Source organism: Mus caroli, unplaced genomic scaffold (assembly GCF_978045245.1).
Source record: "Mus caroli unplaced genomic scaffold, Mus_caroli_1 scaffold_14, whole genome shotgun sequence".
Lineage (NCBI taxonomy): Eukaryota > Metazoa > Chordata > Mammalia > Rodentia > Muridae > Mus > Mus caroli.
Genome location: NW_028227269.1, coordinates 88,578,893 through 88,606,044, shown reverse-complemented (window position 1 = coordinate 88,606,044; position 27,152 = coordinate 88,578,893). Strand labels below are relative to the sequence as shown.

The window sequence follows — 27,152 nt, the reverse complement described above, 5'->3', positions numbered from 1 at the left end:
TTTGGGATAAAGAATATCCAAAGAGAGAAGGAACTTATCACATAGAGAATAGGGCATAATTGACAACACAAAAGAGGCTAGGATGAAGAACCTCCTCTATATGGAAAACAAAGTAAAGATCTTTATATTACTGTAAGTGATTTTCAAACCTAAAAATCCTACCTTGCCTAATTAAGTCACTGAGTTTTAATCTATCTATCTATCTATCTATCTATCTATCTATCTATCTATCTATCTATCTATCTATCTATACTTTTGCAGAAGAGAAATGTCGGAGAGTTTGTGAAATTGAGCCATGCATACTCAGTAGTACATCTGGGACATCAACCAACTCCACATACCTTTAGAGTCTATGTGTTGTGCATTGGCTTCCAGGTAAACATAATGTGGCTATTAACATGATTTGAAAGGTATTAAATGAGCTTTGCTTGAGATATTTGTGGTGTGTTCCCTCATCTTTGAAGTAGATTTAACAGATCACATAGATCGAAGCAACAGAGTACCTGGCACATCATGGGCATTGATGATTTTTTTCTTTTTTTTTAAATATTTTTTATTACGTATTTTCCTCAATTACATTTACAATGCTATCCCAAAAGTCCCCCATACCCTCCCCCCCACTTCCCTACCCACCCATTCCCATTTTTTGGCCCTGGCATTCCCCTGTACTGGGGCATATAAAGTTTGCAAGACCAATGGGCCTCTCTTTCCAGTGATGGTTTTTTAAAAGTAATTATTAAGTAATTATCTGAGATAATAACTATAAAAAAGAACTTCATATAATTTGGCATCATTGTACCAGATTTCAACCCATTGACAAGAAAGTCAACTGTATAACTATGCCACTAACAAAACTTGAAGGCACATAATGGTGTATTTTAGAACTGGTTAGAGGATAGTCATTTAGTTGAAATTGGGGATCATGGTGCAAAATGGGGTGCAACCTAGTTGGCAAATGAAATGTGTGTCAAAAGTTCCATTGCTATGAGAACAGTACAAGCTAACCTGAGTAGATGAAGAATCTGATAGGTGGAAATGCTAGAAAGAAACTAGTAAAACTTAGAAACTCATTCAAGTTTTATTTTATAATTCAATGAAGCTTTGTATTTTCTTCTGTACTCTGAAGGGAAGCTTAGCAAAAAGGATACCCAAAACTTTCTGTTTATGGGTATGTCTGAATATAATTATTGAATAGTGCTCAACGTGTTTTGACTTGTAGAAAACACTTACCAAGGAGTTTTGATAGCAAAGCCTCCAGCAGTGTTTTTCAGAATACAATGCTTCTGCCATCTTACCTTTCTGGAATGCAGCTTCTCCTCCTCTTTGTCCATCACAGCAATCTGAACCCAAAGACTTCAGGTAGAGTGGGGATTAGCTCATCTCGTGAATATGCCCTTTGGATCACTCTGGCATTAGTACGTGGTCAGGACAGCCTAGAGCACATGAACGTGGTTCTAGTTTCCTCGACTCTTAGTAAAATATGACATACTTAGCTCTGTGCCCAAAATTTTTTTTACCAACATTAAGAAAATAAACATGTGCCATCACACAGGGTTTTGGGAAGAACATTTTATTGCTAAGCATATCCATGAACGAAAAAGCAAATGGGAAAGCAAAGAGAAAAGGAAAAAGAAAAAAGCAGGAACATCGCAACATTATGAAAAAAATCTCTTTCAGGGTCTGCAAAGAACACAACAGGAATCCGATGAAAGCTCTCGTACAGAATGCACAAGTTCCCGTAAAACTGTCCAAATATTAACTTACACTGAAAGGAATATAACAAATGAGTTTTTACTCCGGTTTTTTAAAAAAAGTGGAAAGAAAGAAAGGAGAATATCAGTTCACAAGATCTCACGACTCCAAGAACAGCAATCTGTCACAGACATCGAGATATAATCAACTTCATATAGGCTGGGCCATTTATCTAAAATCGTGCTTAGATATCCTTGTACAGTCCTGTCTTTTTTAATGACAACAACAAAAAAAAGGAAAACTCTTAACACATTGAAATCTCAGATAAGGAGGAACACTGCTTTCCATACACATCAGTAAAGGCTACCACTGTTTTCGACTGTGCCTTCTGCCCCATGTCTTTAAGATATTGTTTTTTTCAAAGTCAAATATTCATGCAACTTACAAAGACCAGCAAGAGTAGATTTCTAAATCTAAACAGCTGATTGGTTTTCATCTGTACAAAAGAAATTGTATATGCCTGCCCCTCCAGATGACACATTCCACCTCGGTGAGAGTATATGTGTCTTGCTTTATCTTCTTGCTTTTTGAATGGCTATGGCCATGAAACCAGTTTGTTTGTTTTTTTTTTTTTTAATTACTCTGTACATTGTTTCCTCTTTACAAAAAGAAGACAGAAAGAGAATGGGACACAAACCAAATAAACAGACAGAAAGGAAATAACAGTTCTCAAAGCGGTATGTACATACACGACTAAGGGATTATACCAGCAAAAATGTAGTAAAATATGTAAACAAAATCTGAGAAGTTTCTGTTGTTTGTTGTTTAAATTCTCTTTGACACAGTTAACTGTGACAAAACGAAAACTCACACTTTCTTCACATTTTAAGGTTTACTTTTTTGTTGTTTTGTTATTTTTCTTTTAAAATAACATTCTCATTCCACTTCAAGACTTTAACAGATTTCTGTGTCAGTCATCCCATCAAACATACCATGATAAATATATCTGTATATATATTTATTTATATATATTATACTATTAAATTCCTTTTGTGTGTGTGTCACAGCAGCTTTATTCATTTATTTATTTGTCTTTTTAAAAAAAAGATGGGTGAAAGGAGACATGAGGAGATGGGAAGGATTTACTCACATCAGGCTACAAAGTTAAACCATATGGAAACCGTTATTATGTTGGGGGTGGGGAAGTAACTATGATTTTTCACACACTGCCATAACTTGGCTTGTGTGACCACTTGTGGTTGTGTTACAAGTTAGGAACTCCCCTGCAGTCTGTTGAAACAGATGCTAACATTGTCTTTTCTTTTTTGTGTTTTTTTTTCTTTGTTTGCATGCATTTCACAGATCCAGTCCACCCCCTTTTCCCTTTTTTCCTTCCCTTAGAAAGGCTCTGCTTTAATTCTTGGGGCTTATGTTTCCCCGTTCACACACTTTGGGTTGATGGACAGGGACAGTATTTGTTAAGTGAAACCAATAGCTCTGATAACACCAGCCCCAAACCCATCTGTTATAGGTTTGAATGGCAAATATTGGAATTAGATCTGGGGACCTGCTTTTCAAACGGCTTGTCATCCCACATGGGTTCACCAAAGCATTAGGAAACTAACAATTGGTTCTAGAGACACCACAACCTGCTACATGGAGTGAATGCCATGGTAGATTTTGAGTTCATATGGCAAGAGTCTCATACTTTTTTTTCTGAGTATATTTTTTCCTTTTCTTCTTATGTGCAGTCATTGTCAAAAAAATAAATGAAAACCCAAAAGCTATTTTCCCCTTAGATCTTGGAAAGTTACACGCACACTGGCCAGAACCAGATAAGGGTATTTCTGGGTTTCTTGTTTTGTTTGTGGTATTTTTTTTTAAGCGTTTTTCTTTTCTTATTTTTTTGTTTTTGTTTTTTTACATAATTAAACAAACAAACAAAAAATAACCCAACATTGTTACAGTCAAGATTCACAAACATTATTACAGACTCACTTGGAGCTATGGAACAAGTAAGCCATATGGTCTTCTACTCCTTTCCAAATGTTCTGGAGAGAAGAAAGCTTCCAAGGTCATGTGGAGTCATGGACTTGCTCCAGGGCACTAAGTGTGTGCTTTATGATACAGCAGGGCAGAGAGAATTTTCTGTCTTCGGGCCAAGGCTACAACCTTGCAGCATGGCTCACCATTACACAGAGAGATACACCATCGTATGTGTCCTTTTAAAAATGGTTTTTCCCACCATAGTCGTGGTACACCCCATCTCACAGAACACATTCAACAAGTTAGATCTCATTGTCAAAGTATTCAGGTGTGTGTATAGAAATAATTCTGCTTTAAGTTCGCATACGACTGGTGGTGTTATGTTTACACATAATACTCCTTGTCTTTGTTTTTCTGTTTCTTATGGCCGCTCTTGGAGCTGGCTTGCTTCTCCTTCATGAGCGTGCCGTTGCTCTGGGCCGAGTTGCTGATGTAGTTCCTCGTCTCGTCCACTTGATAGGACCCCTCGTCCCTGTTCCTGTACTTGTACATGGCGTACAGGAGGATCAAGATGCAGAGGGCGGCAGCAGCCACAATGCCGACGACCATCCCTGTTGTACTGCTGGACTCCCGGATCACCTCTGAGGCCCCCGGAACCCGTCTGATTCCTGGCTCCGTGGGGTTTGCTGTGGGCACATTACGGAACATGGGGGAAGTAATTAGTGGGCTCTTCAGTTTGGTGCTGTCTAGCTCATAGGCAGTGGGCAACGGAAGCAAGACTATATCAGGCTGGGGTTTGAGATCACGGTTATTCATTTTGCCAGCTGGCAATTTGGGCACCATCCCAGACGAGGAGGACGCTGTGAAGCGGATCAGCTCAGGGGACAAAGAGGTGGTTGTAGTTCTACTAGTTTCCGAGACTTTGTTAGGTCTAAAGTCCTTGGATTCCCACTTGGGCGCATGTGCTTTGTAGCCACCTTCGAAGATTGAAGTGGAAAGACTCTTATCTGTTACCAAGGAGAAGGTGGTGTAAAAATCTTCATCATCAGTAGGGGGCAGGTTAGAGTCAAAGGTTTCCCCTGAGCCATACCCAGATATCACCAAGCCATCATCATCACAACCATCGCTGCCTTGGTCCGACAAGCAAGGTAACCCCGCCTCAGAGGTCATGGACAGGGAATCTTTGGTGGTCTCAATAATGGTGAGGAGGGGGCGGAAGGTAGGGGGGAGTGTAATGGAGGGTACACGAGTAGCAATAGGAGGGGTAGCTAAAGGGTCTTCTACCAGAAGAGGAATAACTAATTCACCTCCTGGGATTGAAAAGAAAAAAAGACATAATTAGTACAGGCGTAAACACAGTTCATCCTTACTCTAATGAATGCAGGGCAGAGGTTATGCTTCTGAAATTACTATAAAATGAGCTGCATCTGCATATGGGTAATTTCTGGCTATTGCCTTATTATTCTGGACTGAGATAGAGCTCATTATAAGCATCTGCCTACCCCAGATTTGGAACCTTGAAATCAGAGCCTTAGATTTTAAAGATACTCTCAAGTGATTTTGAGTGGCAGAATCCAAACAGGCTGGTTTCAGGATCTTCTGGCAAGATGATGACTTTCAGTCAATAATGTTCTTGGAAATACTATGAAGACTTCATGTGTGTGCTACATACACAGTGAGCTTTCTTTATGGCTTTAACAACATGAATATAACATTTCTTTATTGCTTTCTTGGATCCTACCTACTGGCTCTCAGGAGCATGATGATGATCTATTTTCCATTTAACTGAGACCAAGATCAAGACCAAAGAACTCTAAACGTTTCCTGTACTACCTTGGGGCTATCCTAATTTCCCATTAGCTAAGAGACAGGAACAAACAACAGGTTTAAATGTTCATCTTGATGCATTTTGATTATGTATCTCTTGAAACTCCCTTGACTCTTAAAATGACAACTTGCCTTGCATTAGCATAAGATGTGTCTTGTGCATTCAAGGCTTTTATGTCATATGAAATATATGCTGAGCTAGAAGCTCCATTTTAAAAATGCCCGGTCTAGGTTTCCATGACTGGCTGGAAACTCATGTTTTGGTTGAGAAAAGTTGAGTTAGCAAAGTCAATTTTGAAATCAGCGACTCTTTACTAGAGTGGCAATACATATACTAGTGTTCCCAGAAAGCTTCATCATTATATGATTACTAAACACATGGACAGCAGGGAAAAAGCAATTTAAGAATACTTCATAAAAACACTGTGTCTTGCACATCACAGATGCAAGAAATACTCTGCCAGGGAAGTTGCTCATTTAACTGTAAGGCTGACATTTTCCTCTCATGTCAGGAAAAAGTCTCTTTGGCATCTCTTTTCGATTGAAGTGGCGTGATTTCCAGAAGTCACCACTTTGTGTCCTGTCATTGCATTTATTCTAGAAAGACATAGTCTAGTCATAACCTAAAATTGTTTGAAATCATAGATTCTTTTCAAATTCTGTAGAGCAATGTGCTGAGACAGTTTTCAGGTACAATAACTTTTAGTAACTCTGGCTTCCTGCAGTGGGGAAGCTGAGACAGGCTATCCAACAACAACCAACCTGTAAAACAAAGGAGACAGTTTACTGTCACTGACTTTAGAGAACAGTCTCTGAGATGAGGAGGAGTCCCTAGGCTTGTGGGGAGGGGGATCTCTGAATTTAGAAGATTAGGGAAGGTACTAGTAGGTTATATGGTGTGGCCATTTTCCTCTACAGGAGCAGTATCTGTGACCTAACCAAACTCACTTCCAAGAATAGCATAATTTTACTCTACAGTTAGAAAGTTGATATGATACTATCAGAATGCTCTTTCTGAGATGGACTTAATGGCCCTTATATGTGCTGCTGTGGGTAGCTATTTTCCTGAGATGGGACAACTAGTGTGTGTGCCTCGGTTAATAAATACACCCATTGTTCAGGTACCCTCCTCCTCTATCAGCAACAAAGCCAGACAGGGATTTGCAGCAGGTTCAGTGCTGGAGACTTCCAGGGACATTCCAGAGAGTGAAATCTTTAAGTTTACACAGTCTGCCATGAATCTTCCTATAAAGATTCATTCTTAGTACAATTCTACTTGGCATCCCACAGCTTGTATCTTTAAACATCACCAGTGGTTCAGGAATACTGTTGTGTCTGTGCTGTCCTGGTTCCAGGTATGTTAAGAGGAGTGCCTTGAAGCAAACATAGCAAAAGCCTTTGGCTGCTTCCTTATCCAGCCATTAATTGTGCTACTCAGCAAGAGAGAGTTGGTCAGGGAAAAGTGCATATAATTTATGTGAATCATTCAGAAGGGCAGAGACAATAGAGAGTTGTACGATTATTTCCCACCTAACAGGTAGTTTTATTTTATGAAGGGAAGTAAATCAAGTATCTTCCCAAGAATCTCAAGATAGTCTGCGGTCTGGAGTCTCAGCTTGAGTTTCTGTTCTAGGTCTCAGAGTTTGAACTGGGTGAGAAAAATGATCTTTGCAGGGTTTGTAGAGCTTTGGGTTTGCTTTGTTGGGCCAGTATGCCTATTTTTTTTTCTTTTACATTGTGAACATATATAATTCATATACCTTGCAACTTAGTTAATACATAATTTACACTCTTTTGCTAGTTTTTATAAATGGGATTTGGAGCACAATTCCCTAAAGGTAAGCTAGCCCTAAAAACTAATCTTGCACAAACTCTTTTTCTTGCATTTGTAGGGGTAGGAAGAGGTGTGCATGTGTTGTATTCAAGATGATCTGGGTAGAGGGCAGTGTTTGGACTGAAGCTCTCAGCCATGAGGAAGAAGTAAGTACAACTTTGCTTTCCAGGAGAGGATAAGACTGGGTGTTATTTTCAATAAAATATTTGTTGTCCTTTCTCTCTGCTTCTGTGGTGTGTGTGTGTGTGTGAGAGAGAGAGAGAGAGAGAGAGAGAGAGAGAGAGACAGAGACAGAGACAGAGACAGAGACAGAGACAGACAGAGAGAGAGACAGAGAGAGAGACAGAGAGAGAGAGACAGAGAGACAGAGAGAGAGAGAGAGAGAAAATGGCACCCATGAACCCCACAGGCTGTGTGCTATAGTCAGAGATTTTCAGAACTGGTGTGATAGTTTTGCCTTTGTGTGACAGAGTCTCTTCTTTTGGGTGACTGTGTGTGCTCTAGTCTAGTCTAGCAGATCCTCAAGCATCCAGGTGACTCTCCTGTCCAATCTCCACTCCTGGGAGTGCAGAAAGTACAATCCTGCAATATGGTAGGTCTGGGGGCACAGAACTCAGGTTGTCAGGTTTGGGAACTAAATGTGTTTTTTTTTTTTTACCTGTAGCTGTCTTGCTAATTTTGGATTCCCTTTAATTCTGTTAACAGGAACAAGTGTTCAGCATATGGCTTCATTACCAACATAAGCACTGAGTTGTATATTCCTGATTGTGACACCAGAAACATACCTCTTAAGCAAGGGAGGAGACCATATTGAAGAGGAAGGATATCTGACTGGTTGAGAAGTGATTCATTTAGATATACATCCAAACTCTTTGACCTTCAATGAAGATAAAGATCACTATCTTCACGATCACTAGAGGGCATTTCTTTGCTATTTTACTGTACCACCTGAAACACTCACCTGGAGACTTAAACTTGACTGGTTTTTGTTTTGGTTTGGTTTTTCTCATTTCATTTTTTGTTGTTGTTGTTTGTTTCTTTGTTTTTTGTTTTGTTTTGTTTTGTTTTTGAGACAGGGTTTCTCTGTGTAGCCCTGGCTATCCTGGAACTCACTCTGTAGACCAGGCTGGCCTCAAACTCAGAAATTTGCCTGCCTCTGCCTCCCAAGTGCTGGGATTAAAGGTGTGTGCTACCACGCCCGGCTTTGTTTCAATTCTTGCTCAAACTTCACAGGGTTCTTTAAAAATCTACAAAACTCACTCAGCTTACAGTTGAATCAGGCCATTCCCCATTGCTATTCTTCTCTCATCCAATAGTCCAGCAAGTATTTCTGATTTCAAAATGAAATAAAAATCCAAACCTTCCAAATAGCACAGATAGAGGGCTTTAAGGCTTGCTAACTAGCAGTTTTTAAAGGGCTGGGGAGTTCCAATGTGAGGCGAGAACAGAATACTTACTTATTTACCTCATTTGTTTAGTGGATCTGTGCATGTATCTGAATGTGTATGTGTGTATGTGTGTGTGTGTGTGTGTGTGTGAGATTGTTGTATGTAGTATATATTCATGTGTGGGAAAGGCTATGAGCATCTGTACACATGTGCAGGGGTTCCCTATAACTGTTGTATTTCTCTGAAGTAGAGTCTCTAAAATTAGCTTATGTTCCTCTGCTAGGCTGGCAACTGGCACACCACAGAGGTCCTCTTGCTGAGCTTACAGGTCCACATAGGACACCTGATCCAGCATGTTCATGTGTTGGGATCTGAATTTGGATTCTCATAGTCATAGAGCAAACAAGCCCTTGTAGGCACTAACCTAGCCCCCCTAGCTCTATAATTCATTTTAATATGAACTTTTGTCTTCAAGAATTGAGATGAATTCAATATTTATTAAACCCACTATATTTATGGGCTCAACAGTCAAGGATTCAATAGACTGCAGATAGACACGCCCCTCCCACATAGTGTCTGCAATGAATATGTGCAGGTTATTTTCCTATTATTATCCCTGAAATACATATAGTCTATCAACTTTGCATAGCATGTACATTGCATTTGCTGTTTTAGCTAATACAGAGAATACTTAAAGATCAAGGAATCTATACACAGGTTCTATGCAAATTATGCCTCTTGTTTTATTTTGGACAACAGATCTAGATATGTTGTCCAAGCTGCTCTCAAACTTCTGGGCTCAAGCAAGAGCCTCACCTTCCCAAGTAGCCAGGATACTAGTCATAAGCTAACATACCTGTCTGACTATGATATTTGGGTTAAGGAATTGTCCTACCTTCCTTCCCTGTTGCTGTGGTAAAGCAGTCTGACAAAAGCAACTCGAAGGATGAAAGGTTTATTTTGACTCATAGTTCAAGGTTACAGTCCGTACTGGAGGCATATCACAGCTGGTGGGAGCTTCAGGGAGCTGGTCACACTGCATCCATAATCAGGAACAAGGAATGCTTGGGTTCACTTTTTCTCTCTTATTTTTATATCGCTCATGATCCTGCTCCAGGGAATGATGCCCCTCACAGTGGATGAGTCTTCCTATCTCTGTTAACCTAATCAAAATGTGCCCTTACAAGTGTACTCAGAAGTCTGTCTCCCAGGGACTTAAATCCACATAAATGTTGGTATCAGAAAGGTACCTAGAACTAATCTTCCAGGTCAATTGATCCAAGAGGGCAGAAATGTATTGTATTCATATATTCACCTTCATATGAGGTGAGGGAGCAGAGGGTACATTTTTTTAGGAATGATGTAATAGCTAATAATATGCTTCTCCTTTATAAAGACTATATAATGATCAACCCTGTCTCTAAGCTTCAAAAACTATTCACACAGTCATGTCTAATACTAACAGGCAGAGTGATTTGAAACATGGAATACATCAAAATCCTAATGTTTTATGTCATCTCTGGAATTTTCCTTTGGTTTAGAATAAGAACTATCTGTATTCTTTAATGTTCGCATCTTAAAATCGGGAATATACATTTTTTTTGACAAGGCTGTGCTTTTCCTTAAACTAGAGAGCTCACTAGGGATATAAAAGGTCTATTTTAGCCCTGAAGGCTGCCCTGCTTTTTTTGCTCTATGAGTATATTTATAGATATATAATTCATGCCTCTAGGGCTGATATCTAGCAAAAGGGTCTGTCTGCCATTGCAAAAGAGAGTGTATTAAAAATTCAATAGAACTCTTCTGAACTGTGAGGATGTTGTCAGTGATGGCGAATGTAGTGGGTCATCTAAAAAAAAAATGCAAGAAAAGCCAAGACCAGCATGAAGTTTCAATGTGGCTCCGGCCTTTCTGCCTCTCTGGAGACAGCTGACTCTGGAAGGTCACAAACATAGAAATAGAATGATGCTGAGCAGAGAGCCTCTAGAGAGGACTCCATGCTCCAATTGCTGGAATTCTCTTATGTCTATTTCAGTTCTTTACCTTATCTCTGATTTGCATTATTCTAATCCATTCAATATATAAAGACACTCATTTACATATTTGGTGAGTAACTCGGTGCACAGATATGCTGAGCTTTTAACCATTAAATGCCTCTATATTGGTGACCTTCAGAAAAAAAACTTGCATGGACAAAATCAGCCAGTACTTAGTAGAGAAAATACCAGTAAAACTTGAATGTATCAATGGAGCGTAATTTATATTTAACATGATGAGATTCTTCAGTTAAACCCTCAAGTGGCACACACACACACACACACACACACACACACACACACACACACACTCCTAAAAAAAATAGTAAATGGTTTATCTGGAAAGAGTAGAGTTCAGACAAGCTACCAAATCTGTTTTTTACATATGTCCAAGAAAGATGAGCCCAAACAGCTTGATGTACTTATGTGTAGTAAGCTAGGGGATGCCAAGTGAAGCTTTCACATTCTTATTACTTACAAGCTTTTTTTCTAAACTCATTTAGCCTAGACTCATATTAGCATTGGAATTATACTTTCAAGCCACACGAATTGGTTATCTTTCCTCAACTCCATGGAAAATGGGAAAAATAATGGAGTCTATTCCAAGCTGTACTTCCATCCAGGAAAGCTTTACTAGTTTTATTAATATTTTGAACTATAGACACCCCAGTCATTGATCAGTTTCTCTGTCCTTTTTAATGCAATGTACTTATATGCAAAGATATAAATACTCAGGGTTCAAGAGGCAATTTTAATCATAGACTTTGTGGAAAGATTCATAATCATTCAATGATCCTGTATTTGGGAAAAAAAGTGATTAACCTCTAATAAAACTAATAGTTTTTTTTCAACAAACATAAAAGCCTTTAATATTATTAGGTATATTAAGTCTCCTTTCTAGAGAATTTTATCTTTTAAACCTGAAATTCTATTCAACATGTCAAGCAATATAAAATTGCTTGAACTGAGGTGAAGAGAGCCCATTCATTAAAGTTTCCAGGCTGGAAATACATCTTCTATTCACTGCTCAGTTTGATACTTCTTATAACAGTTCCAGATAACAGTGATATCTAGAATTAAATTTATAACATGTGACTTCTTCATTTAAAAGATTGCATGGTACCTCCCACCAGCCCTGTGCTTGTGATGTGCAGCTGACACACTGATCTAAACAACCTTAAGGTCGAGGCATTGTCTCAACCCAGAGTGACATAATGGTGACATCTACCCAGGTACTTTCTAAGTCAAAGATGAATGATGGAAACCACTCTGCATCGTCTTGAAACCATCATAACATGCCTATGAAGCATACCTGATGAAATCCTTCAGGATGAATAGAAAGGGGAAAGGAGAGGGAGACAGAGGAGAGGAGAGGGAAGAAGGGAGGGAGGATGCTTGAGCCTTCTCCCTGTGTATACATGATGCAATGTGCTTTTGCCAGAAGTTTGGTGTATTCACTGGAAGGCATCAAAATCATAGCACAACACTGTAAACACCTGGGATTCTTGATGTCTTTATTCTGAGTAAAATTGATTTTGTAGCCTGTGGTGAAGATGATAGCGTAATCCTGGAGAACCACTCTACCACAGTCACTTGAGAGTACCTTATTTCCCCTTTGCTGAAAGAAAATAAGATAAAGGGCTGATTTCCCTGAATATCTTCTAAGGAATTAAATTAAGGATGAAATTACCACTGATGATACTTGGAACTAACTCAAGTCAATTTGGGGGTGGGGCATGCCTTCCATTTGCTGCAACCAATTTTAATATCCCACTTTAGAGTAACCAGTACTGTAAAGGCTTTAAAGTCAGTGGCTACAAATGAGCTTAATGAGCTTACACCAAGACTAGGCTTCTTTCAGTTGATAAGAACTGGCTATCTATGCTCTTTAATTAAAAGTAGAACTCCTATTGATTATCGAATGCAATTCAGTGCAAAACAGAACAGTGAAAATAAAGCAAAAAGAGGCCCAAATAAAATAAAATAAAATACTTAATATAGTTTTCAAAATCATAGAGATAGAAGAAAATAAGACCAACATCATAGCCAAAACAAATTAAGCAGAAGGATAGCAAATAATACCACCAAGGCATTCACAATATAAGAACACAAACAAAGAGAAATAACCATATAGAAGCTGGAGAGAGAGAGAGAAAGAGAGAGAGAGAGAGAGAGAGAGAGAGAGAGAGAGAGAGAGAGAGAGAGAGAGAGAGAGAGGCAGAATTTCAACATAGGCAAAATAATTGAAATTATAACAGAAAAGCATACCATATTAATTTATAGTCAACTTACATCAACAAATTGCCCGCATGTTTTTTGGCATGGAAGAAAAAATTTACAAAAGAAAGTTGTGTAAGAATGCTCTTGGACAAATAGAATTGCCACATTCTTGAAACTTGCTTTTTCTGTTGTTGTTGTTATTGTTGTTGTTGTTGTTGTTGTTATTTCTTAAAAACTTTTGAGCAAAATGTCTAATTTTTCAAATATAGTAATTTACAACAGAGGATGATACGGGGAGGCAACAACACATACATTCACACCACGTAACATGAAAAGAAAAAATCTGCACTTTAGCAATTTTTACTCTGAAGGGACTTAGGAGGGCATTGGTTTTTTTAAATTTAAAATAATTCTTCTTTCTATGACTGAAATTGGAAAAAAATATAATTTGCCTTTAAAAAAATCTATGCATCTATGGGGCTTGGAATGATTTTTTTTCACTGTAATTGTTCCAATATATATTTAGATTTTTATTATCGTTTTTTTTTTTTGACAAATTTTAGATTTTCCTTAATTTAGGGGAATGGATGACAGCACATAAATTTTAACAACGCTAAAGAAGGGGAGAGTATGGGAAAGGAGGGGTGTGGAAAGGGGAGGGGTGTGTCTATGAGTGTACTACACAGGAGATGAAGATGAGAGGGGTAAGTGTGTAAGTGAGTCGCCATGTCCATGTAAGGGCGGCACGGAGTGATCTAGCTGCATTAGAGCTTCTGGCTGTAAGGAAGGGATGGGCAATATACAAAAACAAATGAGCCTACACATGCCCATCTATGGAAATCAAGAACAGAACTCTAACACTGACAATCTCACACACCCTAAGCTGCAACTTCTTCAACATGCAATTATTACGAAATCATTACATTTTCATCATGAGATTTTCAAATCATAAAAGCACTTAAACTTTTTTTCTCCTCCTCAAAATAGACAAAGTACATAAAATAATATTACTAATACTCAAGATCAAAAGGTTAAAAGCAAAATCAAGGAGACTAGAGTTATGCATTCAAGTTGAACAACTTCATGGGCAGTCCCACAGCCTCATCTACAGCTGGGAGTGGAGAGATCCACAGAGGGGATGAGAGGTAGTGTGGAGCAGAGAGTCCACATACCAGGATGCTATTGAGTCCTCTGTACAGAAATGGTATGTTCCAAATGACATCATCCACCTTGCACAAGCCACCCATGATTTGTACTACTGCCAATGAGACTGGCTCATCTGAAAGGCGAGGATGTGAGTCCTGCAGCTGAAGTTGTTCCACATTTAAAGAAAGAGTGTGAAAAAAAAACTGTAGAACACAATTCATAACTTTTTCTCATCATTTTGGAAAATCAACTCTAAAGATAAAGATCTAGCAGTTAAAAAAATACATTGATATATATATATATAATACAAAAACATTTAATTTCCAAACAAGAAGGGAGAAAATAACAAAAAGATTTTTGTAAAAGAGATGAACAACCAGATGCACACGCTGAGAAGGCACAGACAGAGCAGTCAGGGGACATGGCTTTATATTCACATTGTTTTTGCTGGTTTTTATTTGAGTATTTTATATTTGGATCATTGATCCCCCCTTTTGTGACAGCCAAAATTGAAAACAAATCCCGATATTTCTTTGGAAGTTGAATTTTGATTTTGTTTCTCTTAAAAAAAAAATAAAAAGGGCGTGCAGTCTGGATGTACGTCCTAAGAAGACAGTTCAAAGAGAAGGCGGGTATTGTCTATCACCCCTGAACAGTCGGGATGTCAATCAAGTTAACACATGCTTAAAGTAAGTTGCATTTAGGGAAAATAGAGAAACAGAACAACGAGCTGGGTTAGGCAGAGAGGTCAGCAAGACAAAACCAATTTGGGGTGGGAAAAAGGAACTGAGTTTTGATTCAAGCTTTTCCAGTAGGGGCGAAACACTGCAGAGGACTTCCTTTCATATTTTAGGATTCAGGTGCATTGTGTGTGTGTGTGTGTGTGTGTGTGTGTGTGTGTGTGTGTGTGTGAGAGAGAGAGAGAGAGAGAGAGAGAGAGAGAGAGAGAGAGAAGAAGCCTGTAATGAAATGAATTGAAATAAAATATAGCAGTTCCCCAGTTGTTTGGAACTTCTTCAGAGGACTTGCCTAGAAGATATAGTTTATAAGGTGTATCAGGACTACGGTACCATTACTTCATGAGTATTCTTATTTTTTTTCCTCCAAACTGAAAGAGTACCAATGGTTTACAACTGTATATCAAACTATGCCTAGTGAATGGAAGAATAATGATGTCCAAAGAAGACATTATCAGCATCAGTATCTACAATTCTGACCACGATGCATTCATTGTGCTTGAGGGAAGTGATGCCAATTTTCTAGAGACTCATTCGAGAGGAGAGAAAACATTACATCCAATCTACATTAATAAAAGCAGACAAGATCTAATGAATGTCTTAAACCTGTGTGCACATGTATTCGTGTGCTATGTGTGTGAGCATTGAGAGATAGATATTTAAAAGAGGATGAAAGGAAAGAGGTTTTAACAAATGGCCTCATCCCCTACTGGAAGAGATCACTGAAATTATAATCATCATTATATCCCTGTGAGAACTATAATTTTCAACCAAGGACTGGGAAACCCGGGTAGGCGAACCCCAAAGGTAAGACACTTGAGAGCACTTGGGTCTGACAGCCAATTCCAACCACTTCAAAGAACCCCTTTGGGTGACTTTGACAAATTGAATAAATTTTGAAAATGAGGCCAACTTCTGCCCCCTAGGAGACGCCCCTTTTATTATTTTATTTTAAACAGAATTGTAGTAATATGTCCCCATGGGTCAGTCCGTACCAAGATTTTTAGTCTCTGGTTTAATAATGTTAATCATTATTTTTGGAACTTCACAAAGCGCAGCTGGAATGTTTCTATACGGAAGGAAGGCAATTCCAATATTAAAATAAAAGAAAAACCCTTGTTGTCATTTGGTTGAGCTTTTGACTATCAGTAGTTTTAACAGTGAATTTTATTTAATGAGACAATCTGAGAATCACAAGGTAACTAACCGCTCGTAAGGCAACTCATAAGGCTTCATTTGGTGATATTCACATCAACTACTTTTGTTTCTCAGGTCACTACTGAAAGCAGAAAACAGAGCTTGTCTAGATGAAGCTGAAAAGCTGAAGACTGCAGCCCTATCGGGGTATTCAGATTTCAGAATAATGGGTGGTGTTTGCAGGAATCTATCATCAATTTGGGTCCCCTAGGGTTTCTGTGGAGTAATTTGCCTTTTTCAAAAATGCTTGTTTTAAAACCCTTACAAAGTAGGACACCACTTATTCTCCAGAAATCACAGTGTGTTGGACAATTCAACACACTAAAATTTAGGGTTGGCACTTTGCAAATTAAAAAAAAAAAGAGGGAGGATATATTTCTTTTTAAATTCATGGAAGCCATAATTTGAAATAAAGCCAAAACACTCTGAATGTAGAGAGCATATCAATTTTTACAATACAAGTTAGTATCCAGTCATTAGTAGCCAAATGTGAAACTGCTTTGCTCTCTAATACAATACACAAAATAATACTGTTAATCATTCTTTTTCATGGCATAGTTTCGTGCTTATTGTTCATTATCTATCTATAATCACTTTAAATTTTCAACAAGTTTATGTTATACATTTATAACATAAACTCTTCTAAATGTTAATAATGTGTTTCAGTTATATTTGCCTTTGAGAACAAATAATACAGTAATTCTATTAAAAATAGCATATTTTGATGTAACCATTTTTATCTCAGCATGTCCTAATAGCCCCATCAAAATGGAAAATATAATGCTTACAAAGAAAGTCCTATAAGCTAGAATTTCACAGGTCAGAACTCACTGTGGAAAGTTCTCTCCCACTGAAGGCAAATATTTCTAAACTACTGGATGGAGGTGGACCAGGAAAAGCTTATGGATATACTCACATAGTTTGAGGTCAAGCCTTACCTATCTTGGACGCAGGTCCTCCTTCTAATAAGACATGTCTTAAACACGAAAAGGTTGAGAGCCAATGACAAAGCTCAAATGAATGGTAGTACATTTCAATACATACTTTCCTTTCCCACTCAAAATATTAGGAGGGTGGGGAAACAGGCAGCTGTCTCAAGAGTCTCACTGCAAATCTGAAAACGTATAGCAGCACCAAGGAGCTGAGAGATCACAGATTTTCAAATAATTTGCAGTAGATTTATAAAGAAATGATTATGATTTTTTTATGTCTACACAAAGGGGAGGATTCTCGTGGGAGAAACAACAGCTCAATTCTACACACATGTTGTCCTAGAATGAAAATGTTGGCTTTGCAGAGATGTGTAATCAGAAGAAAGTGAGCCTGGCTAAGATCTTTGAGTCAGCGTGAGCCTCCCTATACTTTGACATGTCATGGTATTGTCCCCAGGTACACTGTGACAAAACTTTTTTATATATGGTACTTGTTCCTAAGTAAAAATGTTTAATAGCTTGTTTTTAATGCTAAACAAAAGGTTCACACATTATTTGTTTCAGACAGAAGAATGCAGACATCATCAAATCCAATACTCTGGCCTGAATTTCTGTGTGAATAATCACATGTTCATTTTACCTTCATTCACTAACTTAAAAGAGTAGATAAGAATGCATAAGGTATTCAAGAAGGCATTATTATGTTTTAAAAATTAGTAAGATAGCTGAGCCTACAGATAGTAGCAAATGTTTAGACATGTGTCTGAGTGTTATCATGTTTCTTTAGGTCTATCCTGCAATCTCCATTCTTCTTGAGACCATATCTATCCTGAATTGACTATTAACTCAGTGTTCCAGCAAGCTTAATTTGTTTGTCAGATAAATTATAAGCAATTTGAGGGAAAGGATAGTATCTTCTTATTTACATTTATTTTCACACAAAGTAGAAAATACTTATTCAAATGTTTATTTGAATAATTTGAATTGCTTAAGTTCTTGTCCTCACCTTAGCCTCTATATTCCATAAAGGCAATCACATTTATATCACTGACATGCCTTGACTTAAGATTGGACTCTCATACAGAGAATAGAGACTTTCAATCAGAGACCCTAAATATTAGTCTTAGCTGTACTTCAGAATAACTTATTAGACATTCAACAAATCCATTCATGCTGTTGAGTCTATTTCCTCACATGTGATGCAAAGATTATGTTGTCTGCTCAATTAGTCCACCTCACAGAGTGCATTTGCACATCTAATAAGATTTTAAATGTGAAGGTGTTTTTAAATTCTAAAGGTCTTTGCACATGGTTGCTACTATATTCTTCAAGGACTGCTAGTGGCAACATATTCAACAGAGGAAGCTGAGTCCCAGGCGATCAAGATCAATGTTATTTCAAATGTGATCCTTGGAGTGTTTACTTCAGTAACAAAGTCTAACCTCAATCCCAAACCCTGACTATTACAGACATGATAACGTCTTTCCAACCCTGTTTCTACATCTTCTAGTAATATTGCCTTCTCAATGCTTAACTCACTCAACTTTAAATGGTGAGTGTATGTTATTTACACATGTAATATTTTTACCACTTTATTAAACTTGCATAGGTTAGAAACAAGCTCTGATGAGGTCATATTTAAATGCATCTTCATCAGGATATATTTATTATGTAGCAAGGTTACAGACCTAGGAGGGGACTCTGGTCCTCTGACTATCAATCTGCATAGATGGAGACCTGGTAGTATTAAAGACACAAAGAGAGATAAAAACAAAGAAAGAAAACTCCTCAAACCCTTTGGAAACAATCCTGGCCAATGCTGGAACAGTGCGGTAAAATGAGAACATAAGAGTGAGGGAAGGTTGAGGAAGTATTTCACTTTCTTTTTTCCCTCCAAAGTTTTTAATACCAGCTAAGATGTACAAATGAGAAACAACGATTTAAAAATGGCCAAGCATTCTGTGTGTATGTGTGTGTGTGTTTTTAAATACTGTTTTGTTTTAGTGGTAATCAGTTATTGGTATAAGTGAGCTCTTCTTTGCCCATGGTAATTATAAGCTCCTTGATGCACAGGTTGACCTTTCATGCTTCTGTTCTATTTTTAATCTGTTTAACATAGATGCATCTAATATAAATTTTGTTGAACTGAACTACAAAATAGAATGGCTTGGTAAGAATTAGATCTCTGCTTTGGGAAGTTGGTAAAGAAGGAGATGTTTGAAAATGCCATTTCTCATGACACTAGTTTCTTCTGTCAAGAAGGAGAGAATGAAGTGATCTCTAAGCTGTGAACTTGGTCACCTTTCCCTTCTTCCTTGTTTTGCTTCCATGTAGATTTAGCATTTATGGATGCATATTGCTTATTATAATACTATTATAGGTGAGATAAAATGCCCATTTTATAAGCAGGGGCAGCAGAGCACCCCGAATCCTAACAGGAAAAATAAAGCCACCCCCAGCGGGGACAGGCAGATACTCATGGGGGCAATGGCACGCACAATCGGCGCTTGAGACCCTCCCCTGAACTCACTACAAGGGCGCCTGCTTTCTAGTGGCCTCCCACACCACCACCATTCAGGGAAAGCTTCGTACCTCACGGCCCTGCCCTGGAGCAGCCAGCAGACTGCCAGCTCCACGTGGGCCAATAGTTGGCCGGGAGGAGAAGAAAAATGACTTTACCATAATGTTTTCTCTTGCCAAAGAATTGCTGTGGGCACATTTAATAACCATAAATTAACCCCATGCTAGTCAGTAGTGGATAGTCTTCTGTTGGAGATGGTTTTCCTTTCCAGCTTGAATAGTATAAGATGCACAGTCTGCCTTTTTCCTGCCCTGCTCATACTAATCCAGCCAACTCTTAGCTGGCCTGAGACTTAGCTTTCGGGTTCTATTCCCAATGAGCAAATAGTGTTTTTGATGTTCTCCTGTTTCCATGATGTCTGCCTTGCGATAGGCCCAGACTCAACAGAGCTGAAGACTATAGACAGAGCTCTGAAACCATCAACCAAAATAAGACCATTTCCCTTAGGCTGATTTTCTAAAGGATTTGGTCACAGAGGTAAGAAAAAAAACTAACATACTTAGGACTTCTTAATTTTCCTAGTGATACAGGCTATCACCTTAGCTTTAAACATCACAGATAGGGTGGAATTTTTTAGTTCAAAACTCTGGTCACAATTCTAACTTGCCATATCTGCTTGCCTACACAATATTTCAACTTTGATAATTGAAGAGGCACCTTGAAGTCAGCCCCAGCTGACCTGAGATGTTACCCCATTTAGCCTTTCACCCATATAAGGTATCAGATCTTCTGGGACCCAGAAGATCTGATACCTTCTAGCTTCTGTGAACAACAGGCACATACTTTATGTACAGATATACATGGAGGCAAAACATCCATAACCATAAAACTAAATATTAATTACCTTTTAATTTTAAAAGTGGAAATTTTAGACTATCATGGACACCAAATGATGGATTGGGGACTTTTACACTACATGGGGAGAAGGAGTGAGACTGAAGAAAAGCAGACATTTTTGTTCACAAAGGAAGAATTCATTGGAGGCTTTCCCCTTGGAATATATATCTGGAATTTATGAAAGAAATTTGGGAGGAATACATTCTTGAGTCAAGGTCAGACAGAAACTCAAGTAAAATGACTACCTGGAGTGCTGTACAGTGGAGTCCAATCCAAAGATAAGAAGACTTGGATGGGTTGATTCTACATATCTGTTATTTTCTAATTTTTGGTCTATATTGTCTCATTTCTTTACCTGTGTCAACTCCTTTGATAGCCAACACTTCACCTCCTATCTCTGAATATTGTTGATTTCATTCTTAAAAACTATTTTACATACAAGTGGAGTCATGCAATATTTTGCACACACACATTCTCTCCCTCTCCCTCCTTCTCACCATCCATCCCTCCCTTCTCTCTCTCTCTCTCTCTCTCTCTCTCTCTCTCTCTCTCTCTCTCTCTCTCTCGCATCCACTCTGAATCAACAAGTCTAGAAGTCTCACTTCAACAGGGGGACAAAAGTTAATGATAATGTATTATACTCTGTATCTCAACTAAATGAGTACATTCTAAGTTCCCTTGCCACAGGGGGAAGCTAAGTAACTAGCCATGATGAATGTGTTTGTCTTGAGTAACTGTTTAAGCAATTATGTATTATAAATATGAATTATATATGTTTTTCTACATATTTTCTATACATATTGTAAAAGCATGTTATATACATCAAGTGTATCATAACATGTGGATTAAGTCACTTTGCTCCTTTAGAGTCCCACAAGCTTCTCCAAACAAAAGGTTTTTGCTTTTATCTACCAGGCAAGGTCTGTGAATCATGTTAGCTGGCTCTTGCTTCATTTTCCAGGGTTGCTCCTGACCCACAGGTCTCAGGTTCTGGACATACATTTTGCTTCTGTCCTAGGAAAACACATCTCTTTGATCCTTCTCTGAATGACCCTTTCCTTGACTGAGCTCTCTCCTGCACTTTGTGTTTTCCTCTCAGCCTTTGGGAACTTTGCTAGTAAAACAGCTGCCCACTTTTAATGCCAGCACCCGGTATACTTACTCATCCTTCAGTATAGGATTTACAAGCTAACTCTTGGCCATTTATCTCTTTCCTTACATTCCTATGTAACACAGTTTTATGAGAGCAGAGACTTTGTATACTTATGTATTCTCCTTAGTTCAGTCACAGACACATAGTATAACTCATCACACTGAGGTAGGCAACCATCCTCCCAGCAGCCTGAAAGTCCCCTTCCAAAAAGGGCCATTCACTTTTATTACAGAGCCTTTCATAGCTCCTAGCATGATGCTTTGCTCACACAAGGCAGGGAGTTGATGTTTTATAAACAAATTATTGAGCCACTGCTATTTGTGCATTGTTTTTTCTTTTATTTACTCTTTTTTTATGCCAGAAGGAGCTTTGTGACTGGACTTTCCCATCCACAGGTAGCTTAAAATTCCTTTTGAAATATATAATATCTTCTAACTTCTTGTCACCTTCATGAACTGGGACAGAGATGGGTATTAAAAGCACAGGGTCTCCTTTGCAGCAAGGTCACACATTGTTTTGTTCTATATCCCTGTGTGTGATTTGTCATATAAAGCTACCATAACATGTGCATAGATACGGGGCTGTTTAACATTGATGACTGTCTTCAGGCAATGGAATAATGGACCAAATAGATTATTACCAGAGAAAGGGCAACTGGGGTGAACACAGGCTTTGTTATCCTTTCCTGCTGAGGTCTTGCAGCTTCGCAAAGCAGAACTGGGCAGCGGTGGGAAATTTACTCTGGACTGGTACTATGATAGTTCAGAATTATGTTTACAGAGTAATGAATTATTCAAGAAGGCTTACTTTGATTCTGCTTTCTACAGAACTGACGTCTTCTGGCCTTATGAACAGAATTTTGCCCATGTTTTTATTGGTGTTTCCTGGGTGATTGCAACTAGATATTGCCAGTGTGTTGCTTTATCTTTGCAAGAGCTTGAATTTTTGTTTAGTTTAGTTTTGCTTTGCTTTGCTTTGTTTGATAGGGTTTCTCTGGATAGGCCCAGCAATCGGAACCTCTTCCTGTAGACCAGACACTGGAGTAAAACAAAGAGATCCTCCTGCCTATACCTCCTGAGTGCTAGAAGTAGGTGTGTGCACCACCAACCACTCAGAAACATGAACTCTCTAGGTCATCCTCTGGAAATAATTGAGCGCTCGACAACATAGTACAATAAGACTCATTTTATCATTTACTCTGAAATCTATCTCTGTTGCAAAGAATACAGAGATTATCAAATTAATTAGACCACTGTGCTTTCTTAGTCAATGGAAGTTAGTCCTATGAAAACAAAATGAAAATCTTGCCCAGGACCTATGCACTTGACATAAAGGGATGTATTATTAATTTATGGGTTTGAGTCCATTCAAATTAAGCTTCAAGTAGGTGTCTTATGGGAGAAGACTTCAAAAAGGCTTGTGTAGGCAAGAGAAATATCTTAACTTCTTTTTTTTTAAGATACAGCAAATCAAGATGGAAATTGTGGAAAAGTTCTTAGTTATTCAAAAATATCAATAAACTTAGGTGTCTAGATTTTTTACGACAAGTGTTTAGGGCCAAATATATGTGACCAAGAAAATGGTTGGCATAGTGATTTCCTTTAACATATGAGAAAGAACACATAAATTATAATTGTGAATAAGTTGTAATCATTTAGTAAAATCATTAATTAGTAATAAGACTTCTAGAGGAAAGTGTTTTTAAAAGCATTGGCAATTTAAACTGCTAGATATTGCAAGAATAAATGTAAATCATTTATGTAAGAATTAAAATTATATCCTAAATATCAGTCAGGGCTTCAATAAGCTAAATTATTTATTCAGAATCATATAACTGAGAAGCTGGATAGCAGTAACTGAATAGGCCCTGGAAGCTTTCAGTGCAATTACAATGCCACTTTTAAACAAATATTACGTTTTTTGTCTTATATTCTTTTAAAAAAAATTCCATTCTCCACAAAATTGAAAAGTATAAATAAGTTAGTCTTAGACAAAAAAAATAGAATTTCCATAGGGTGATTTGGTGGCCCTAGGGTCATTGGAGATATATTTCACACATATTGGAGATATATGAGTCATAACAACATAATGAGAATTGATATCCAGATGAATACTGAAGACTAACTTTGGCCCATAGCCTGAGAGTCACCTGGCCCATGCTAATTCAATCTTCCAGATAAAGATAGTTAGGGACAGGATGGCAGGGAGAGACTAAGAAAATGCAGTTTAAAAAATTCTCCTAAGGCTTTGTTTGTTTGTTTGTTTGTTGTAGGGATAATGTTTATATTTACTATGGGAAGATGTGTCTTTTTTTCCTTGCCTACTTGAGGCACCTTGTGATTGGTTAAAATAAAAACCCTATGTCCTGTAGCACAAGGCAAAATAAAAGTTCAGACACCCGGCAGAGACGGGGGACTCTGGAAAAAGAGTCAGGTGTGGGAGATTTACCATCAAAATGTGGAGGTGGTTGGAAACTGAGAGGAGGTAACCAGCCATGTGGCACTATACTATAGATTAGTATAAGTGGGATTACTCAGTTAAGGGCTAGTTGGGAACAAGCCTAGCTTAGGTCCAAAGCTAAGCATAATGAAAATAAGCTTCCTTGTCATTCTTCAGGAACTGGGGCAAGCATAAGAAGGCTGTAACAGTGATTACAGTTTTTCTGCAAAAATCCAGTTTGGAGTCAGCATTCTAGATTCTGATATAGTTTCTCTTTTCATCTGGAAAGGATGTACAGTAGGCCGTGGTTAATAATACAGGTGAAAAAGGTGACTATCTTTTAGTGGTAGCTACACTGATCTCAGATGTGATCTAACTTTAAATGACTGGCATAAATCATAAGCATTCCTGTTTGTACTATGGGTGTAATTTGCACTAAGGATTGCCTTGAATAGAAGATAAGATATAGAGCATAACTTCAAAAACATGACAAGGTTAATAATTATCTTTCTGGCAGAACAAAAGTTATCAAATAGTTTCTAAATAGGATTTAGAACCGAACAATAATTATTATTTTATATTCTGTCTATTCTAGGATTGTTTTTGTGAAAGCTTTGGATGTCAAATAATTACCCAGTGAGATGATGTGCAATTTGGTTAGTTGGCTACTTCTTCAATGAACTTTAATGAAATCACCAATGCTCTCTGGATATTTCTGTCCTATCTGATTATATTTCATGTATAAACCCCATACTACATTCTAATCCATCAATGGCTATAAACAAAGTTCTTAAAAGAGCCATAAACCAACTGTTGGAAGATAGCATCATTTCTGTTTATTTCTTCGTATTTTATTCTGCATTGCATGTTAACTCTGTTGCACAAGGTTATGGAAGGACATCGTTTTGTTGTTTTGGACTGATCCTATGCTAGGTCCTGGAAGGAAAGAAGAAACCATGAGGGAGTTTCTTGTGCTAAGTGCTATGTAATCAAACTGAACTCAGAAATAGGCCACTTTCGGGGAGCGGGGAGGGGGAGGGCAAGAGAGACTTTTCTTTCTTTCTTTTTTTTTTTGAGCTTGCATAGAAAGAAAGTTTCTTCCTTTTAAACCCTGTAAGATAAGCAGCTCTCAAATTATCAGCTTCTTCCTCCCTGTTTCTGGTCTCTTCATCATGTTTCCCCTCCAATGCAGCTCTTCTCATCTCGAGTGAATAATCATTATGTTTTATAGCATGAGGGGAGACTTCATGTTACAATGATGGATATGGCCAATAAATCTTGCATTGAAATTTGTTGCAATTTTGTCTGTTGGCAGGCTCGAACATGTGGGCCCACGATTCATTGTAGGGCATTAAGAAAAGTGTCTTTTGAACGTGTTGAGTATGCATGGCATTTTTTTCTTTTTTTTTCAGGTGTCATCCACATTGATTTTCTGAAACATGTCTCTCAGTGACTCAGCCTGACAATTTGACTTGCTTGCCTGGGCAGAGAACCCCAAGGATTCACATGTTTCGACCTCTCCAGTGTTCACATTATAAGCATGTATAACAGCACCAACCATTTTTACATAGATTCTCAGGATCAAAGTCAGATCTGTATCCATGTATAGGGAGCACTTTGACTGCTGAAGGCATCACCTCGATAGCCCAACACAGGTATCCCCGGAAACAAAAGTGCTGGGGGTGTCTGGTCACTTTTAATGTCTTTTCTTACAAACAATAGTCACCTTCCCTCATTAGGTCTCCAAGGGCATTCATTACTCTCAGGTAAAGTAAATGGATCGTCTTTGAGTTTTTGCAAATTTAGTGACTATGTAACTTGATTTTTAAAGCTTAATGCTACATATGAGGACCATATGAGGTAGTATAGGAAAATGAAAGTTGTGGAAACATTAAGGATTTGCTTTTTAGCAACGGTGCCATGTTCAGTTAAGAAAGTCATCATGGTAAAATTCTGAAACCCACTTTATAACCTCTCTCTCTCTCTCTCTCTTAAGCATGAGCTATGCACTTTCACATGTGGTGTTTCCCTGTAGGAAACATGCTCATTAGCTTCATTCCTGTTTGATACTAATCGTCGAGAGCAATATTTCTCCTAGTATGACTAGCCAAAAAAAAAAAGTCTATATTTTTAACTTCACTCCAAGTGGGTAAACTGTACTCAGTTTTAATTTAAAACTCTTAAAAGGGTACATATTGTTTCCACCAAGCATCTAGGACTTGAGTATGTCATTTGTGTTTTCTTTCTCAAAACAGGATATTTCATAAAACATGTATAATATATAAGTTTCTAGGAATGCCCTGTCTTGCACAACAGGTGAAATTCATTGACAGAAGCCAGTTACTACAATCAACCTTACTCTCTGGTTAAATATAGAGAAATAAGCAATTATCGAAAAATAAAAACAGTTTATAGTGCACCCTGTGAAATTGAGGGGTGGGTGCAAAGGGAGACAGAAATATTCCCATGAAGCTTCAGTGTTGGGAAATGCCTACATTTTAGACAACTGGCTAGTGCGCAGTCCTGAAGACTGTTTTAGAAGGAGAGAAAACCCAAAGAAAGGACTTACTAAGGTAGAAGCCTCCAGAGTACAACTCTCTGATACTTTAGAAAAAAAATGACATCCAAAGCTGTTAGTGGGGGAAAAAAAAGATAAAAAAAAAAAAAGAATTGACTCCATAAAGCAGTAGCAGTGACGATTTGTGGCCCAGAGGAAAAACCTCACAGAGAAACAGAAGATGGGAATATTTGTTCAATATGTTTTCAGAGAAGCTGGGGAGATAAGGAGAATTGGCGGCTGCTGGGCCTTTCCCCACAGGTTATACATCCTACTAACAAGCAAAGCTTCCAGAAAGCAAGCTCTTCTGACCTTGTTAGAGAAGACACAACATTAAGAAGCAGGACTTGAAGGCTTGACTGCCTGGCTGTATGGCATCAAGCAAGTGACTTAAATTCTGTTCTGCCCATTTTTTCCAGGCTGTAAAACCGAAGTTGCATAATAATAATTCAATGAAATAGCTTAAAGAAAATAAGTGTCTTTGTGAATAAAACTCAAAACCGCTCCCCCAAATTAGCACTATCAATTGCTGAATGTTTCATGTAAGTTATAGTTACCGTTCCCTTAATATCATGATGTTACATTCATGG

The 27,152-nt window shown here is 38.0% G+C and overlaps 1 protein-coding gene across 22 annotated transcripts in view; it reads right to left on the bottom strand.

Annotated features, from left to right (window-relative positions):
• Positions 1-1,561: 1,561 nt before the first annotated feature.
• Positions 1,562-27,152, bottom strand: part of Nrxn3 (neurexin 3) — a 1,606,331-nt gene continuing 1,580,740 nt past the window's right edge. For 10 of the 22 annotated variants that reach the window (XM_085830587.1, XM_029484662.2, XM_085830589.1 and 7 more), the window contains one exon: positions 1,562-4,364. In XM_085830587.1, the coding sequence (XP_085686713.1) occupies positions 4,063-4,364 (302 nt within the window). In that variant the 3' untranslated portion in view covers positions 1,562-4,062. Of the gene's footprint in view, positions 4,989-13,055; positions 13,761-27,152 lie in introns of all 22 variants that reach the window. The other 12 variants (XM_029484639.2, XM_085830582.1, XM_085830586.1 and 9 more) reach the window with 3 other exon arrangements.